The sequence below is a fragment of the Megascapheus bottae genome, chromosome 15, assembly GCF_031878675.1.
Source record: "Megascapheus bottae isolate mThoBot1 chromosome 15, mThoBot2.hap1, whole genome shotgun sequence".
Lineage (NCBI taxonomy): Eukaryota > Metazoa > Chordata > Mammalia > Rodentia > Geomyidae > Megascapheus > Megascapheus bottae.
Window position 1 is genome coordinate 4,145,896 of NC_143523.1, and position 17,806 is coordinate 4,163,701.

The 17,806-nt window shown below is 44.0% G+C and overlaps 2 protein-coding genes across 4 annotated transcripts in view; one reads left to right on the forward strand and one right to left on the reverse strand.

The window, feature by feature from the left end:
- The window catches only part of Dock1 (dedicator of cytokinesis 1), a 411,811-nt gene that overhangs the window by 218,602 nt on the left and 175,403 nt on the right, over positions 1 to 17,806 (reverse strand). The gene's annotated exons all lie outside the window — the stretch shown is intronic.
- The window catches only part of Insyn2a (inhibitory synaptic factor 2A), a 56,470-nt gene that overhangs the window by 26,428 nt on the left and 12,236 nt on the right, over positions 1 to 17,806 (forward strand). Inside the window, exon 3 of one of the 2 annotated variants that reach the window (XM_090345609.1) lies at positions 13,093 to 13,164. The exons of the other annotated variant lie outside the window; for it this stretch is intronic. Within the exon in view, the coding sequence (XP_090201735.1) occupies positions 13,093 to 13,164 (72 nt within the window). The remainder of the gene's footprint in view (positions 1 to 13,092; positions 13,165 to 17,806) is intronic. 2 annotated transcript variants of the gene reach the window in all.

Here is a 17,806-nt window from a genome sequence, read left to right on the forward strand (position 1 = left end):
AAGAGAGGGGATCGGTGGCTTTGGACAGCGGCACTCCTCTCCTGGTGGTCTCCACTGGATCCCTGGGGATTCTGGAGTGCCCACGGCTCCTTTCCCAGCTCAGGCCTGATGGTCCACAGAGAAGAGGGGATGGAAGATGACACAGAGAAAGTGGGCTCATGTAGTGTGAGGTCAGAGGCAAAAAGATTCTGGTTTCTATGAGATGCCCTCCTGCCCCATTGGAGATTTGCACAGGATTAAATGTCAGCATTTCATTTTTCCAATGCTCTGGATAAATCTGTTTCATTGTATCTATCTCCACAGTTACTGCAACCCAAAACATTCTCAACCATTGCAGCAGGCAGACCGAGGTCAGCCTGCTGTGCACTTGGTGTGTTCCATCGGCAGGGACTGAAATTCAGAGGGGAGGAAAGTGGGGGGGATGGGGCTCTGGGATCATCCAGTCCTAGACCAGGAATGTCACTATTGCGGTCCTGCACAAAGTGCATGGGCAGCATTTTGGAACTTGTTTGAACCTAAGCATCTTCCTCTGTAAGGGAGACCTAGGCATGCCTACTCTGAAGAGAATGAAAAGAAGTACAAAAGCCCGGTGTAGTGGGACACACCTGTAATCCCACCCAATATGAGGGGAGAGGTGAAGGAAGAGGATGTTTGAAGCTGGCCCGGGCTACAGACCTTGTCTCACTAACTAAAAATCAAAGATAGATATCTCTATGGAAGAGAAGGACCTCAGTCTCCGGAGAGTGTCTGCACTGAGTCAGACAAGTTAATTTTCGCTAAAGTCAGTCCTCCAAATACAACATAGCCAGGAGCTCACCAGAAGCAGACAACTGCATTCTCTTTCAGGTTTTCGTCCCTAGCTTGGTTTGTCTGGGAGGTAGTGGGGGTGACAGCAGGATGGAGATAACTGCTGAGCAGAGCCCAGGACATGTTGCTATGGGGTCTTGGTCGTACACACGGCTAAATGACACTTTCTGGCATAAACAAGAAAGAGGGTCTTATGGGAAAAGGAGCCCCAAAAGGCTCCCTCCATTTCCAGCAGCACATTCTACAGAAATTTCTAAAACCATCACAATCTCAGTCCCTGTCTTAAAAGTTTCGAGGGGACAAAACACCAACACCTCTTTACAGATCTCTGTCAAAGCATAGACAGCGTAGTCATGTTGCTTACTTCCGTGGACATTTTATCAACCCTTTTCCTCTGGCAAGGCTGCAGGGCTGGAGCTGGCCTTGCTCCTTCAAGGTTGCGGCTCTGAGTAGTTTCCAAAGAAATTGTTATTTTTCTTCAGCTGCAACTTATAGCTTTCATAGGCTCATGATAGAATATTCAGGTGCTAGAGTCCAAATCTAGTTATTATATTTTTTTGTGTGGCTTAGAGATGAAGGTAAAGATCATATCCTTTCTAGCATTTCTTTCTCATCTAATTCAGAGGGTCATAGTGAACTTTCTCTATAACTTATATTTAGATAACTTTGTAAATACTATTCTTACATTCTTAACAAATAATAAGCCATTCCAATCCTAACAGGAAAAAAATAAAGCAGAATGTATTTGTAAGTATATAAAACACATTTTTGCATTCATGCTTTGGGCTTCATGTAGGTATTGCACATACTTGAAAATGTAATTTAAATAATCTTCCTGTGCAGAATGCCAAAATAGCTTTCAAATACCTCACCAGCCTTTCAAGTTGGTAGGTGAATAAAAACCTTACCAGCGAGCCACTAGGCAATTCAGACACCCATTTGCAGATAAAATGAGCAATTCAAGGCATGACATGAGCGTTTACGGAATTTATGGATCTGTGTTCCAGAATTTGGATTTAAAAAAAAGAAGATGAAATGCAAGTTCTAGTTTTCAAATACTTAAAAAAAATTCCCATGCAGTATCTGCTAAGCTATGTAAAAAGTGTTTTGTGATCCATTTCCCAGCAGACCCGAGGGCGAGTGCCAATGACAAGAGCCTCTCTAGCAGAGCACGGACACAGTGTGAGCCACGCACTACTGCCAGATGGTATCCTGAAAATCACAGTGCAAGGTGGAAAGGACCTCTAGGAGACCTGAAGGCTCGGGAATGAGAATATACTATCGACTCACTATCAGTTACAACATAAGATTTTCTCCCCCTATAGATAGGTCTCTAGATTGGACATCAAGGATTTTGCAAGTAATCACATCCAAATTCAAATAATTTAATCTTTTGTGAGGAGGAGAGCCCTGAAGCATTTGTTTAAAAAAACAAATGCAAGGTCAGGCCTTTGAAGTAAAGCACAAAAGCTTCAAGAAGAGTAAGTTCTCACTTAAAAATTGTTAACTAAGCTGTTCTAAAAAAAATGCATCAAAAGAAACTATAAATAAAAGATAAAGGCCTTGGTGGGTCTTTACTGTCAAGACTGGCTGACAAATGCATAGCATGGATACCTTCAAATTAAAACCTCTGTAAGTGCTTCCAACGTGGGTTACAACTCAACACAGACTCAGGCCAGCCCAGAAGGAATATTCATTTCTGTCCTTTTTCCTAACACCCTTATTTTTCCATTCCAGTTTGGTAGCTAGTGCCACCAAAATTCATTTTCATTAATTTGCAATAAACTATAGCTTAAGCTCTTCTTAACTCTCCTCCAGGAACAAAAGTTAATCAGCCTGCCTCTGCTTAGCCCTAAAAAAAATTGTATTTGTTATGAGCGACTGGCTCCTGGGGCCTTGGGGGCAAGCAGCCTGGTGCTGGGCTTCCTGTCATCATTTTGCAACTTGGAATGGCCCTGACTGCAGGACTGTGTAAAAGGAATGACAGGCTTCTTTCTGTTTATAACAGGATAGCCGGATGGCACAGACACTAAGGAATAATTACTATTTGTCTTGTTTTTTTTTTTAATTTTTTTACATATTACAAACATATGATTATCGAAAACATTAGCCCTGCCTGAACAATTGCACTTGTGTTCATGCTTGTCTCTGTCTAAATCTACATCTTTTGCTGAAAATAGCCATAAACAATTATGAATATTATTACATCATTAATATTACAATGTAATCATCAATATTCTATTTTTTATATAATACTAGACTGAAAATAATAATAGTTATTGCTACTGTTATTATCATTAGACTGTTTTCCCTTTCTTCCTGCATGCATGGCCTTAGCTACCAAGAAGCCTGCAAGGAGACAGGCCAGGGCTTTAAGGAAAAAAAAAAAACATTATAAGCTGGGCGTGGTGGTGGCTCACGCCTGTAATCCTAGACACTAAGGAGGCTGGGGACAGAGGTTCAAAGTCAGCTGGGGCACTAAAGACCACCATGAGATTCTTATCTTCAATTAACCACTAGAAAACCAGAAGTGGTCCTGTGGTTCAAGGGGTAGGGAGGTAACCTTGAGCTGAAGAGTTCTGGGACAGTGCCCAGGCCCAGAGACCAACCCCCATGACGGACCGACACACACACACACACACACACACACACACACACACACACACACACACACACACACTATAAAGAAACATTTGTGGAGGAGAGCCAGGGCTGAGTGAGGTTGAGGAGAATCAACCAATTCTTTCTGGCTATTGGGAGAAGAGACGCCACACAGTCAGGGATCTCACACCAGCTAAGAATCTTTCCCAGTAGCCACCATTATCATTTCACTTTAATTCTTTGTAATGAAACAAGCATTAAAAACCTTCCCTAATAGCTACAGACTCCCCAGAATTATAGTTAGTGTCACCACATCTTGGGAAATGCTGGGCCAATAAAAGTGAATTTGTCATCATCATCTAAAGAAAGTAACTGAGTTCATTATGTGTGTTTCTCTGAGAAACAAGTTTACCAGGATGGCTCTAGGGCTAAAACAATGACCTTTTCCAAGCACGTGAAGAGGTGCTGGGAAGGTACGAAGCTGAGCCATTTATTCTCATAACTGGGTATGGGAAGCAAAGATGACTGCCTTTCTCTCCACTTCTTTTAGTGGTTGAGGCTTACTGTACCAAAGCCACACTCCTTACCCAGCCAGGCATGACATAATAAGTCTCATCTGTCTTCTCATAAGCAAAAAGGCATTGTGTCCACTCACCAACAGATGTCTAGACCAATGTCTTCATTTGCTCATTCATTTGTTCATCTAATCATTTCTCAAAAGGTCCCTCTTAGCCATCTGCTAAACTCCAGGCTTCCATGTGGGCATTAAAAGTTCATGAGGAACTCCTGCCTACTTTGTGTTTATAATATAGTGGACAGAGACAGGGAAAAATCAAAGTCAGAATCTCAGAGACAGGCATGGGGGAAAAATTTTAAAGCAACAAAGTCACCACAGCAGATAAGGAGTTGTTTTCTACTAGTCAGGAGAAAACCAGGCACTTGGTCAGTGGAGGATACCAGGCTGGGACTGGCCAATGAAATGTTTTCACCCCATCCTACAGGAGGAAATGACCCATGGGAAGAGCTGTCCAGAGGCTCACAAGAGGCTGGGACTTGCTGGAGGATGGGCTGAGGAGAGGAGGGCTGATGATGGCTTGCAGGCTTGCATGTACAATGGGAGCAATGTTGTACAGTGTTGCTTTTCAGAGCCAGGCAAAGTAACTCCCTATCCCAGGAATGCTCCTTCATCTTGCACAAACTGTCTGTCAGATATGACATGTCCTGAGCACTCAGTGTGGGCTTTATTCACCCAAACAGATGAAACCAAGCAGGGCCCATGCACAGAATCAAGCTCTGGGTAAACTGCGAGGAAACAGGCATGATGGTGGTTTGGGCTAGCGTCTAGAAAAATCCTTGCAATTCTGATCTCTGATTAGAACACTGAGTAAGACTACCCAGAATGACCACAAATCACCCTCGGGTTAAAAACGTCTGCATGGAGTTTGCGTGTAGGGCCAACCCTTCAAACCATCTTCATCCTTGCCTCTGAGCTGAGGCATCTAGGGTTCTGAGAACTTCAGCCCGTGGTGAAAAAAAAATTCCATCAGGAGAATGAACAAAATAAGATAAAGAAGACCCACCTCAACTCGTGAATGGGAAGTACTCGAAACATTGGTTGCATGTAATGGGTTGGAGTTCACAGTGTGGTCCCCAGAACAGTTTAAGCTACAGAATGCTACCAGATCTCTGATCATGTTGCTGAAGGAGGCAGGGGGTGAGGGGTGAGGGTCCTGCTGAGTCCTGAGGACCGTGAAACAGTTCTCCCTTGATGTTGTCAACCAGGCAACACTGAGTTTATGCAAGGGTTGTCTAGAAAGCACATGTCCACGTGTGAGGAATCTGAGGATGTTGACCTCAATCCTGGTTTTCTCCTCACCAATGGCCCAGTCCCAGTGGTTACTGAGGTGCCTTGTATATCTCGATTGCACATCCACAGGGCCAAGGACAGGAAGACAGGGAGACCAGAGCATAGGAATCAAATAATGGGGCAAACATTCTCCAACTGCACAGCATTCTCTGATTGTATCAAAATAACTATAACAGAGCATGGAGCAGAAAACATGGCGAGTTTTCTGAAGTTTTATTTAAGCTCTTAGGGAAGGCATGTTGAATTTCAGTGGATCCAACTGAATTAACTCTCAAAGATTTGCTAAGACCAAGTTGTTTCTTAATTAACTTTGCTTTCCATTCGCTCTAAAAACATCCACATATATTAATTGCCATCTTTTATGTAAATGGCATGGCAGACATCCGCTGGGCAGCTATATAAAGGCAGAAGTTACATGCTGAGCACTCTAGCAGGGGAAAGCATGTAGAGGAGGGTAGCTGAAAGCTGGACACAGGACAGGTGAGGAGCAGGGGACGCTTGTCCCTTCAGAATCCTGAGACAATGCCAGCCTGGCATTAACAATCACCTCACTTAAACACTCCATCTCACACATGGCAGGGGAGAAAGGAGGTGCCTCCAGCAGCTTCTCCAACATCAACATCGGAAGTCACTGGGACTTTGTGTTTTTGAAAAGAAAACCTTACTTCTTATCCCTATCAACCTACTTTGTCTGCTTGGAGATACTACATCAGGCAAACCACAGAGCTACGTGCTCTGACTTAGCAAATCTTGCGTGGCTGAGAGAAAGCAAATAGCAGCTACTTAGGGAAAGGCAGCGTGTTGGACCATCAGCTGCAGCTGTGAGGGCCCATTTTGCCTTTGAATGACCAATTGGTGATCTTGGAGTTGGTTAGGAAACTTTAATTTCATATTCTAACCATCTTAAACTGGGTGGTCCCCGGATCCTGGATGTAATACTCAAATGCTTCAAAGAGATGTTACTGCATTTTTGTGGATATAGGGGAAAGTCTAAATTCACTTTAGCAACCCACGTACTGAAATATGAGCTGCAGACACTTCCGGCACTAATCTGAGGGTCCTCCTCAGGGCATTTGCTCAAGAGCGTTCTGCTATGTCAATGAGGAGAGAGGCAGACTATGGGAAGTTCCCTAGAACAGCTGACTCTGACTACTTCTGAAATTTAATGCCCCCCCATAGTAGAAGTATTATTGGCTCCCTCTAATTAGTGTCACTTTGAGACTATTAAGTGACAAGGCCCTTTGAGATGCTGACATAAACGGTGGCTTAGTTATCAAGAAGGGATGGCTGGGCAAGAACGCAGAAGGAGAAAGCTTTTTTGGCATCCAGTGAGAAAGCCCAAAGAACAAGAGAGAACAAACCGAAGAGAATAAATTAGACAGCTTCATAAAATTATCATTGAGAGCAGAAACTGGGCTTTTTCTGGCTTCACAATGACCACCCTCCTTGTGGAGGGCTATAGTCATAGCACAGGACACTACGTGTGGACTACTCACAGTGACAGACCCACTCCTCAATTAGAGGGTCACACCCGTCATTTAGGAGTAAGCACACTGCCCATTGCTTACAGACTTGCAATTGGTAAATTATCTGCAATGTTGTCATTGATGCCAAATAAAGCCACAGAACTGGGGACCAGTGGCTCACACCTGCAATGCCAGCTGTTCAGGAGCGTGAGAGCTGAGGATCATGGGTCAAAGCTAGCCTGGGCAGAAAAGTCAGTGACATTCTGATCTCCAATGAAAGCCAGAAGTGAAGCTGTGGCTCAAGTGGCAGAGCACTATTCTCATATGAAAAATCTCAGGGACAGTGCGCCCAGGCACTGAGTTCAAGCCCCAGGACTAGCCCCAGAATAGACCATAGGACCAGTGCGTCGCTCCAGCACTGAGCAGGGATTCTGGGGAGCGGTGTAAAGCACCTGGCACAACAACATCCATTCAGTGGTGAGAGGGAGACACCTGGATGTATTCCACAACCTGACTAGACTCACAAAGACACCAGTCACCCAGAGAGCCAGACCCAAGACAGTTTCAAGTAAGAATTTAAGACTGCCTTATTTTGTTGTTGTTGTTGCTCTCCTTTTTGAAGTAGGTTCTCATTACTTTCCCTAGTCTGCTATCAAACTGACCTAACTGCCTCAGCCTCTCTCATACCTGGGACTACAAGGGCATATCACATGGTGGGTGAGAATTTAAGATCTTACCATAGTGCTGAGGATGTAGCTCAATGGGAGGGTGGCTGCCTGCCATGTGCAAGATGCTGACTTTAGTCCTCATTGCTACAAAGATGGAGGGATGGATGGATGGATGGATGGACGGATGGATGGATAATGCATGGATGGAATAATTAGAGGGACCCTAGCTCAATAATAGAGTGACTGCCTGCCATGTACAATATCCTAGCTCTTAATACTTAGTGCTACAAGGATGGATGAATGGAATAATTAGAAAGAGAGCAGATGAGTAAATGAGAAAATTAGATAAAGACAGGCAGAGAAGGAGAGATGATAAATGGACAGGCAATAGATGGGTAGATGGTTCATGGACAGATAAATATATACAAAGATTAATAGATGGCTTGATCTTAGAGGAACTGTGCATAGGCCAGCAACATTACATTCAAACCAATCTGACAAGCCAATATTGGCAATTACTAGTGGATACCAGAAAACAAACTTTTTAAACTTTTAAACCATTTTCCTACATGTTGCTTTTAATTTGGGGGGGGGGGGTTTACTTAACAATAGCATAGTGAGAGACCTTCCCCTGCTTTCTCCGGAACTTTTAACCATATAGGTTGCATTCTGTTTTGGGTCACTGAAAGTTCTTGGTCCTGTTTTTCAAGACCATCTTCAAGGTCTGGAAGACTTCAATCAGCATGGATTGGTAACTGCAAGAAAGCTATCGTTGACCTTTCTCTGATATTCACTTTTCTTCCACACAGGAATCCACTATCTTAGCTCTTACTGCCTACCTGAAAAACAGAAGGGCTACTACCATCCCACCTTCTGTTCCGCAGGCTCTCTGCGTAGGACAGGGCAGGGGCAGCTCACTGTGAAGCTGGCAGCCTTCCTTCTTCTATGATCAGAAAAGAGAACTATAATATAAACATGGCCCCCCTGGGCGCAGTGACTCACGCTTGTCATCCTAGCTACTCAGGAGGCTGAGATCTGATGATCGAAGTTCAAAGCCAGCCTGGGCATTAAAGTCCATGCAACTCTTATCTCCAATTAACCACTAGAAAATGGGAAATGGCTCTGTGGCTCCAGGGGTAGGGTGGTAGCCTTGAGCTGAAGAGCTCCGGGGCAGCGTCCAGGCCCAGAGTCCAAGCCCCATGACCAACAAAACAAAAACATGGCTGCACCAGAACTGCCTAACCTGACTCCCTCCTTTTCTCTCTTCCCCTCCCAACCTTTCTTTGCTCTCTCCTCCTTCTCCATTTCTTTCTCTCCCCAGCTTGCTTCCTTCCTTTCATACATTGCTCCTGACTCTTCTTCACATGTGTAAGGAGAATAACTGGAGTCTGAATGCACCAACCCTCAACAGTGTTCCTCCCATAGAGCTACGATATGCACACACATATGGGCAGATTTACATATACATGTGGTGGACCTGTAGACTTCCATGTATTTACTTTTGTATGATCAGAGATTTGACAGTGACACTTTCAAAAAATAGAATGGCCAGGAGCTGGTTGCTCACATCTGTAATTCTAGCTACTCAAAGGGCTGAGATATGAGGATCACTGTTAAAAGCCAGCCCACATAGCAAAATCCATTTGATTCTTACCTCTAATTATCCTTTGAGAACCCCAAAGTGGAGCTACGGCTCAAGTGCTAAAGCACTAGGCTTGATCAAAAGAGCTCAGGGACCATACAGAGGCCCTTTTTATTTTTTGCCAGGACTGGAAAAAGAATTAAAGAAAAAAAAAAAAAGCAAACCTGGAGACATGGCGTAAGTGGTAGATCACCAATTTAGCAAATGAGAGGCACTGAGTTCAAATCTCATTACTGTCAAGAAAAAATTGCTTTTTGTTTTTAGAGTTTAGACCAATAATAATTTAAGCACTGACATGTCTACATTCCAATTAACAGCATATCTGTACTTATCACCATAGCAAGGTATATGCTTAGGATTGCCTCTCTTTATGGCAAAGGCAGTATAAAAAGGCTATCTAACCAAGTTTTTATCTAACTGGTTTTATGATTTGTTTCCAAATTGAGGAGGAAAAAATAGAGGAATTCTAGAACAGCACTTTGTGTCCTCCCACAGAAGAACTTTTCAGTTCTGTCTATATTTGGAGTACACATTCATTCACATGCTGTGGACCAATTATTAATGTGACCATAAAATTATCAGTGATGCCAAGCCCTAAAGCCTGGAAGTTCCAAGGACAATTAGATGGATTACCAGAGCTATAAGAAAATGGATTACATAGCTCTTTAAACCCTCTATTGAGAATACTCCCATGCTTAATAAAATTTTAGCAGCCGTACTGTGACTGGCATTCCCTGCTGGTGGTGCCTTTGAGCTTACCCTATGACATAAGGTCAGTGTTTTAAAATTTTATACATAAATTAAACTCTTAACGATTTCTGATGCCAGCGTTTGATTCCATCATGTAAAAACACTTACAAAAACAGACCGTAAGCAAAACCTTAGAAATACAAGGAAGGGCCACACCAAGAGACATCCACAGTCGTCAAGTGTTGAAAAACATTTCTCTAACATGGGAACATTATAACCTTTTCTTTCCAAATATCTGCAAACAGGGTGACCACAGATATATTGCCAAACTCCTTGGGCAAAATGATCCCCTCACCTCTTGGCAGTTGGTGTAAACAGTCCACTTCTCAGGACTGAGTAAACTGGGTTGGGTTGTAAGTGTAAGAAATAAGAGGCTGGGGATAGAATGGCCACACTGCTGTGGGAGATGGTAAGGAGGAAGGGTTTATCATGTCATGCTTTCAGCCACCAGTGACAAAAACTCTATAATGGCTTGTAATTAAAGTAAAGCCCAAGGAGCTCTCGACATTATATGATCCAATATCACCTCCCTCACCCCCATCAGCTCCATCTAGCCTGACTTCTCATTGTGTCTTGCCCATGAGCCATTTGACAGCCCTTCTGTTTATCAAACCCAGGCCAGCAGCATCAGTGAGTGCTTATCTTCTTATTATCATTCTGGTCTCATTACAGACTTTACCTCCTAGAGGTCGCACCAAAGACATTCCTTCACAGCACTTAGTTCAGATCCTTTGTAGTATCAAAACGATCTAAACATCATCCATCCACATGTACATTAGCCACCTGCCTCTTCATTTCTGCTGTAAACTTCATGATGACCAGGATCCATCTTACAAACATCTTCCCAGGAGTCAGAATGATAGCGGGCACTGAACACTTTCGAACTGACTCTATTGGGGAAAATGTGCGCATTGTTCAAGGTGATTAGCACATAGTATTTCAGGGTGAGCTTAAGAAAGGTGATTTCTTATTGAAGCCCTCCACCATTCAGAAAGAGTCCTCTGTGAGGGGCCTGAAGCCTTTGTCCTGTCATTGCCAAACTCACCTACTGTCCCCAGCTGCCAATTATACAGTGCAGACATAGATCCCAAGGTACCAACAAGGCGAAACAGAGCGACAGAAGCCTGGGGTCTGAGAATAATGAGATTCCACACCGGAAGTGCTGTCTTCTCTGTGAAATGAGTCTAGCATAATTAACTGGAAGATTCCAGGCTATAATGCAAGGGAGGCCCATGGAACATGAAGCCACCAAGCAAAGAAGGGATGTTGATGCTAATGAAGCTCCATAAAGACTGTCCTGAGATCTAGGGAAGGATGATTCTGAGAGCATGAAACACACTGGCAAGTGTCCCATGACAATGGCTAAGAACTCTCCTGATGGTGCCCAATTTGAGCATCTACAGTTGGATGTGACTGGCACGCAGGTAACTATCATGCTGTCCCCTTCCACCACTGGTAAGGCATAAAGTAGCAATGCCTCATCTGAAAGCCAGCAGGGCCACAATGCACATCAGGACGAGGACTTGGGCTCTAGGGTGACACTTATTTCCCTGGGCAAAATGACTGTGGTCAGAAATGAGCAAAGTGCCAAGTTTAAGCAGAATAAGCTGGACAGAGAAACTCATTCTGCATATCCACGGGATGGAAGGGTGGACAGTGAGGACCAGCTGTGTGTTAGAGGAATGTGACAAGGATTGAACTGGTTTGCAGCTCTGGGGGTGGAGGTCAGGAGGAGTGCAGAAGTCACCACATGAGAAGAAGGAGTGTCCAAAGGGACCCGAGACAGGATGTAATGACAGAGATGATGGAAATGCAGCCATGCTAGGATTCCTATTTGGGTTCAACACAGTGAATCACAGAAGAGGCTTGGCAACATTTGGGGGAAAGAAAAATCTTCAGTTGATTAACAAGCTCCATGGAACTCAAAGGTCAGCTCCCATGTGCCTGAGGCCAGGCAGACAGCATAGACAATCTTTTGGGCAAATGTTTCTGTACCACAAATTCTAATGAGGAAACCCACGTATTTTCCATTTAAAACCTATGATGCATACACGAGCAGTAAACACAGCAAAGGTGACAAAAACATCGACTACCTATGTTGACAGAAAACCTCTGTGCACACTATTCCAGTGTTGAGCAACTCTCACTGTCAACGTGGCCCCCAATGGGATGAGAAGCCAATTCGGAGAGAAGCTGTCCTTGTGCCACGAAGTTAACAGAAATGCTGGAGGCTCTTTGGCTCTGAATACAAAATAATATTCAGGAAAAACACACCTGTGAGTTGCAAACAGCAGAGGGGAAAGACCAGGCTATAAAATAAAATGGTTGGGAGAAAAAGATCTCTCATCCCTGATCCTTAAGGACGGGGGCCAATGTGTATTTCAGGCAACCCCAGCCTAGTCAAGAAAACCCTCCCATCATATAGTTCCTACGTCCACACAACCTCCAACACTTTACTGCAAAAACTGTCCAAGGCTATTTTGTTTTGACAGGATGGAGGATTAGCAGCTCACTACATACAGGCCTGCCAAAACTTGTCAGTCCTCCAGGACCAGCGACACTCGACAGAGAACACCCCTGAGACAATATGTCATACCTCAGACATCTTCATGGTGGCATACTGACACTCTTGTTACCCACACAGCCATGCAGTAAACATTTTGGGATTAGTAGACTAAGAGGCAGAAATCAAGAATACTGCACAGGTATTTATATAATTGACCTGACTTTTCATTCTAAACACTTAAGAACTTTGATGGCCCTGATGTCTAAATTTGTGATAACCTGGCTTGTATCACAAATAATCTCCTTTCCACTTTTTAATCTTTTAAATATGTAAAATCTCACTAGATAGGCTGGGAAATCCAGGCACAAATGAGGCAGGGGACAGGGCTTGTGGGATGAAGTCTGACGAGCTCTGTTCTAGCAGGGGACAGGATGGGAGAGGAGAAAAGCTAGGCCAGCATCAACAGCTCAATCTGGGGTTAGAGTCTCTTCCAAGTTTCCTTCAAGCACCATAAATATAAAGTGCACAGAAACATCCCATATTCCCTGCACTTATAACAAAATCAGATGATCTACTTCATCCAGGAGCTTCTGCTCACATTCTCACTTAAATATCCTCTCCGTGTGGATGTGGCATTGCCCGGGTATAAATAATAGAGGCAGAGGACGGACCACACAGAGAACAGTTTCCAGGACTTCATGAAAGCAGCTGATTTGAGACATGGTCTCTAAAGGCCAGCGACCCCCAGCCACCGCTTGTAATGCTCTCCTGTTCTTATCTTGTAGGCTTTCATATCGGACGGGGCAAGACACAGCTAATTGTGACACATGCAGGAACAGTGCATGCATTATCTATAGGTATGTCGACATTCTATTCCCACCTTTTTTTTTTTTTTTAAACTCTGACAAATGATGTTTGCCACAAATACAAGATTCATGTGGAGCCATGCTGGGATGACTGGATCAGACAAAAAGTAAAGGACCTGCCTTGACCATAAGCCTCAGTTACTTATAAATACCACCCCCTCAGGTGTGTGAGCACAAGATGGAGAGCATGAGCCCATTTGTCTTGCAAATGTCCCCCTGTGGATTCAAGAGCAGGAATCTACTTCATGGCTCTGCCCCTTGGAATCGATACCATGAGCCCCGCACATTATGCACTGGTAAGACTATAAAATATAAGCCCTTCAGCTAGCATAGATCAAGGCCAAAAAAAAAAAAAAAAGAAAATACTTTATGAGTTCAAAATGCTCTGGAAGGTCCAGGCTGCTTGCACCACATGGGCAATTAATTCATGGGAACTCACAGGACTGTGCCATTCTCTTCCCTGTGGCACAATCCCTTCTCTCTGGCCATTCTTCATGCTGTTTTGTTGTTTTTGTTTTCTTTTTTAACTTACGTTTTATGTTACTGACATCAACAAAAATACAGCAGAAACCTTCACCAGGAAAGATGGTGTGTGAGAATGTGGGCAGTCATTTAGGATTTTTAAGACACGGTCAAAAGATTGTAAGGGGTTGTTAATGTCTTGTTTTCTCTTTGGGGAATGTAATTCTCAAAAACCACGGCAGCAGTGAGAGATGTTAAAATTCTGCTCCTCTTACAATTAAGACTGAAGACAGATAAGGTGACCACTTATTTCAGCTGCTGTGAAAGGGTTGCCAAGCCAACGACAATGTCTGTGTCTTAGGCATTCTGACTGCACTTCCTTTATGTGTGTGTGTGCAGGACGGGGCTGTGAGGTCCTGCATCCAGTTCTTAACGTTGGTTTTGGAGGGTACTTTTTTCTTGGTATTGGGAGTAAAACCTAGCATCTCACACGTGGCAAGTCAGAGAATCTCTATTTGATCCATTCTCCCAGCCCTGGTGGGGTTTTCATTTAATCAATGTATGTATGTATTTTCTTTTCTATTATTACCTTTAAGTAGTTGCACAGGGAAGTTTCTGATCAGCGTGTCAGCTCATGAATTAAGTGCCTCTTGATGAGTGTCACTCCTTCTTCATTCCCCCTGCATCAGTCTTGTGGAAGGCTCCGAATTCTCCTTCTGAAACAGACTCTTGCAATACCTCGGCTCACGGTGGCTTTGCACTGGATGTCCTCTTGCCTCAGCCTCACATGGAGCAGGCAGGCATGCACTAAAGTATCTGTCCTGCTGCTCAGGTTTCAGGCACTTCCATACTGGCTTCCTATAATGGCTGTCGGAATTTACAGTCCCACCAACAGAGCCTCTCTACCACCACATCCTTATCAACAGCTGCTGTTTTTTCTTGTTTTGTTTTGTTTTGCTTTTTGCTAATGGTCAGTGTAATTGGGGTAAGGTGGCATCTGACTGTGGGTGGGATCTGTGATTTCCTCCTGCTACTGATGCTGAGCATTTATTCCTATACCTGGTGGTATAAGAATAATATATGTATATTTTGTGTATATTGTATTATATATTATATATGTATATATATGCTACTGAGTAAAATGATTTTAGAAATCTGCCATATTATTGAGAAAAGCTTAGAAGAACTCCTCCTTCCATCAACAAAACCAAACAAATGCCAAACATTAAAATAATTACAGTGACTTTCCCCGGTATCAAGATATCAGCTGTGAACCAGGTCTGGTGCTACACAAGTGTATCACAACACTTGGGAGGCAAAGGCAGGAGAATCACAACTTCAAGGCCAGCCTGGAATACACAGCAGTTCAAGACTGGGCTACATAAGTCAGAACTTGTCTTTTAAGTAAAATTCAGACTTACACAGAACAACAACAAATTCAGCCACACAATCTCAGCCCCACGGGCTCCTGTCTGCGGGAAGACAGTCCTTTCTTTCCTGCAGGGCAGCCTGGCTGATCCACAAGCCCAGTCCTTCCTGTGGGAGTTCTGGACCAAGGCTGACTTTTGACTCCCAGGTCCAGCCTGGCAAAGGAAGACACTTTCGGTTTCCATGTGTGGGCATCTAGCAGGGTGAACAGTCATCTAGCAGGGAAAAACCAGGCATGATTCTGACATCATGTATGCCCCAGGCCTACAACGAAGTCATCAGGTCCCAGCTGTTGACAGCTAGACACAGTGACAGCTAGAATCACTGGCTCTTCCTGGCTCTGGCCCATGAGGAGGTAAAAGGTTCAGGCTCATCAAGAGTTTCCTTGGAGAACTCCAAAGCCCAAGTCTAGGATAGAACCTAGCGTGCTCTGTAGCATCATTCATACGCTGGATGAGAATTCAGAGTCAAGAGCAAGGCGGTGTAACTCAGACATAAAATAACCTTCGCTGACATCCCTGTGTTAGGAAATGAGGGATGATGCAGTTCTTGAAGCAGTCTCAAGGCATCCTTAGACTTTAGCGTCCGCTATTCCAGGCGCTAAATTTCATCCACTTTTTTAATGTAACCAGACAGAAAGGAATGAAGATTTCCAGAGAAGGCTTGGCAAATGGGCGTGTTCAGCCTCAACCTATTTAACATCTTGTGAGTGATTGAAAAAAGAATCCATTAGGACACTGTCCAATGTTACTGAAATAATTTGAATAAATTTAGCTCGAAATCCAGAAGTGACTTAACATAAAAAGTGATATTAAAAATGATTTAACAAGTCTTGGAAGGACAGGAATTAGCCTGGAGTGGTTACTGTTTTGAATTGGCTTAACCAGCAATGGACATGAATCCTAATACTTTAGCCTCTGGCTCTCTGTCTAAGCACTATAGGAATTTGCCCGAAAAGCAGGACTCCCAGGCAAAAGGGAAGAAGAATGGTGATCACCACAGAGGTCTCTCTGCTAAGGGCAGGATTATAGCCAGGTGTTGTTAGCTCATTCCTGTCATCCTAACTACCCAGGAGGCTGAGATCTGAAGACTCCAGTGGCAGAGTGCCAGCTTGAGAGAAAAAGCCAAGTGTGAGCTAGAGGCCCTAAGTTCAAGTCCCACTACTGGCACACTTACCTACAAAAAGATATGACTGTAGAGAAGAGTGAGTTGATGTGGTGGTGAACAGCGATACGCCCTCACCCACATCACCAACCCTCTATCTGCTCTGTACAGTGTACACAGATCCTGGAGGAAAGTATGAGAAAGAAAGTGGAGGGGACATTCACTGGGCAGACAAGTAGCTTAAATGAGTAATTTCAGAGTAGTACCACAGCAACCAACAATCCCCACCATCCACAATTGTGTGGCAAACAGCAGGTACTTGGGTTTAACAAGAAAGTTCTGGGCCATTCTGCATAGTAACCATTTAGTAATGGATGCCACTGCCTACCCCACCATCCAAAACAACTTATTTCATTGAGTCATCAAACGAGGATTCACCATTCCCATGAGTCAGACAGTTTCCCGACATTCTTAGGATTCTGTACTGGAATAATCAAAGTCCTGACCACTGCCAGCAATCACAAGGTCCGAGGCAGGGTTCTTGAGTCAAAGAAAGTAATGGCAGTCAATTAATCAAAAACCATGTCCAGGGGGAAGTCATGAAAATGGCTCTGAACAATCCTCTAAGTATGCTGTTTTAACATAAATCATGCAAATTGAAGGTTCCTATCTATATGATATAAACTGCCAATCTTCTATGGGGGGAATGAGCCGTTTTCTCTGAATGTAACTCCCTACACCTCCTTGATGTCTCAAGGAACTTCCTTGAATCGCAACTATTTTCCCTTCTAGAAAACACGATGCCTTGTGATGGATTATGTGGGTACACAGTTGACTTCTTTTCCTTGTTTTTCACACCCAGTGTTTGGTAGCAATGCTTTCCAGAGGCTCTCAGAAAGACCAATCCTTTCATACCTCATTGGTTTCTGCAACATTCAAAGAACTTCATCCAAATAATCAAATATTTCCAATACAAATGACAAAAACAAGTCCAGAAGCAAATATTTTCGTTAGAAAAATGGAGAGGAAAGAAGTAGAGGGCTGTTCCTCAGAGCACCATCAGAGCCTCAGAAAGAAAGGTCAGCAGTCAGACAAGAGGGACAGGGATTCTGCAAGTCCACTCAATGCCAAAGACTGATGGGCTGGCAGGAAGAGAAAGTTGCACTGTCTCAACCAAGAGACAATTCCAGCAGAAGGGGAAGGAAGGACTGGCTGCTAAAGGTCAGAACCCTGGCTTTGGTGTCTGGGTTGCTGGGTGCTAGGTCCTGCAGCCTAGAATTCTGGAACTCTTCTGTCAGTTCCCACCCCACTGGTGCCCACCTCCTCAAGGCTTACCCACTTTGGGATTGAGAAGGTTGAAGGAGATTCAAAACAAAGAACTGTTAACACATTGCATGGCCCTGGTTGTCCCAGAAGCCGGAGCAGAGTAAAGGCCCTGACAGCTGCCAGAGACCCGGTGTTGCAATTAGACCCGGTGTTGCAATTTGTCATACCTGCATGCTGGCAGGCAGAGAACCTTGCAGGTCAATGAATTTGATCACCCCTGTCTTGCATGTAGTCGCTGCTTTTTGCCTGAAACCCAGCTGCTCTTTTGAAGAGTCATAACTGTCTTTGTGTTTCAAGTAAGGCCTGGCCCTGA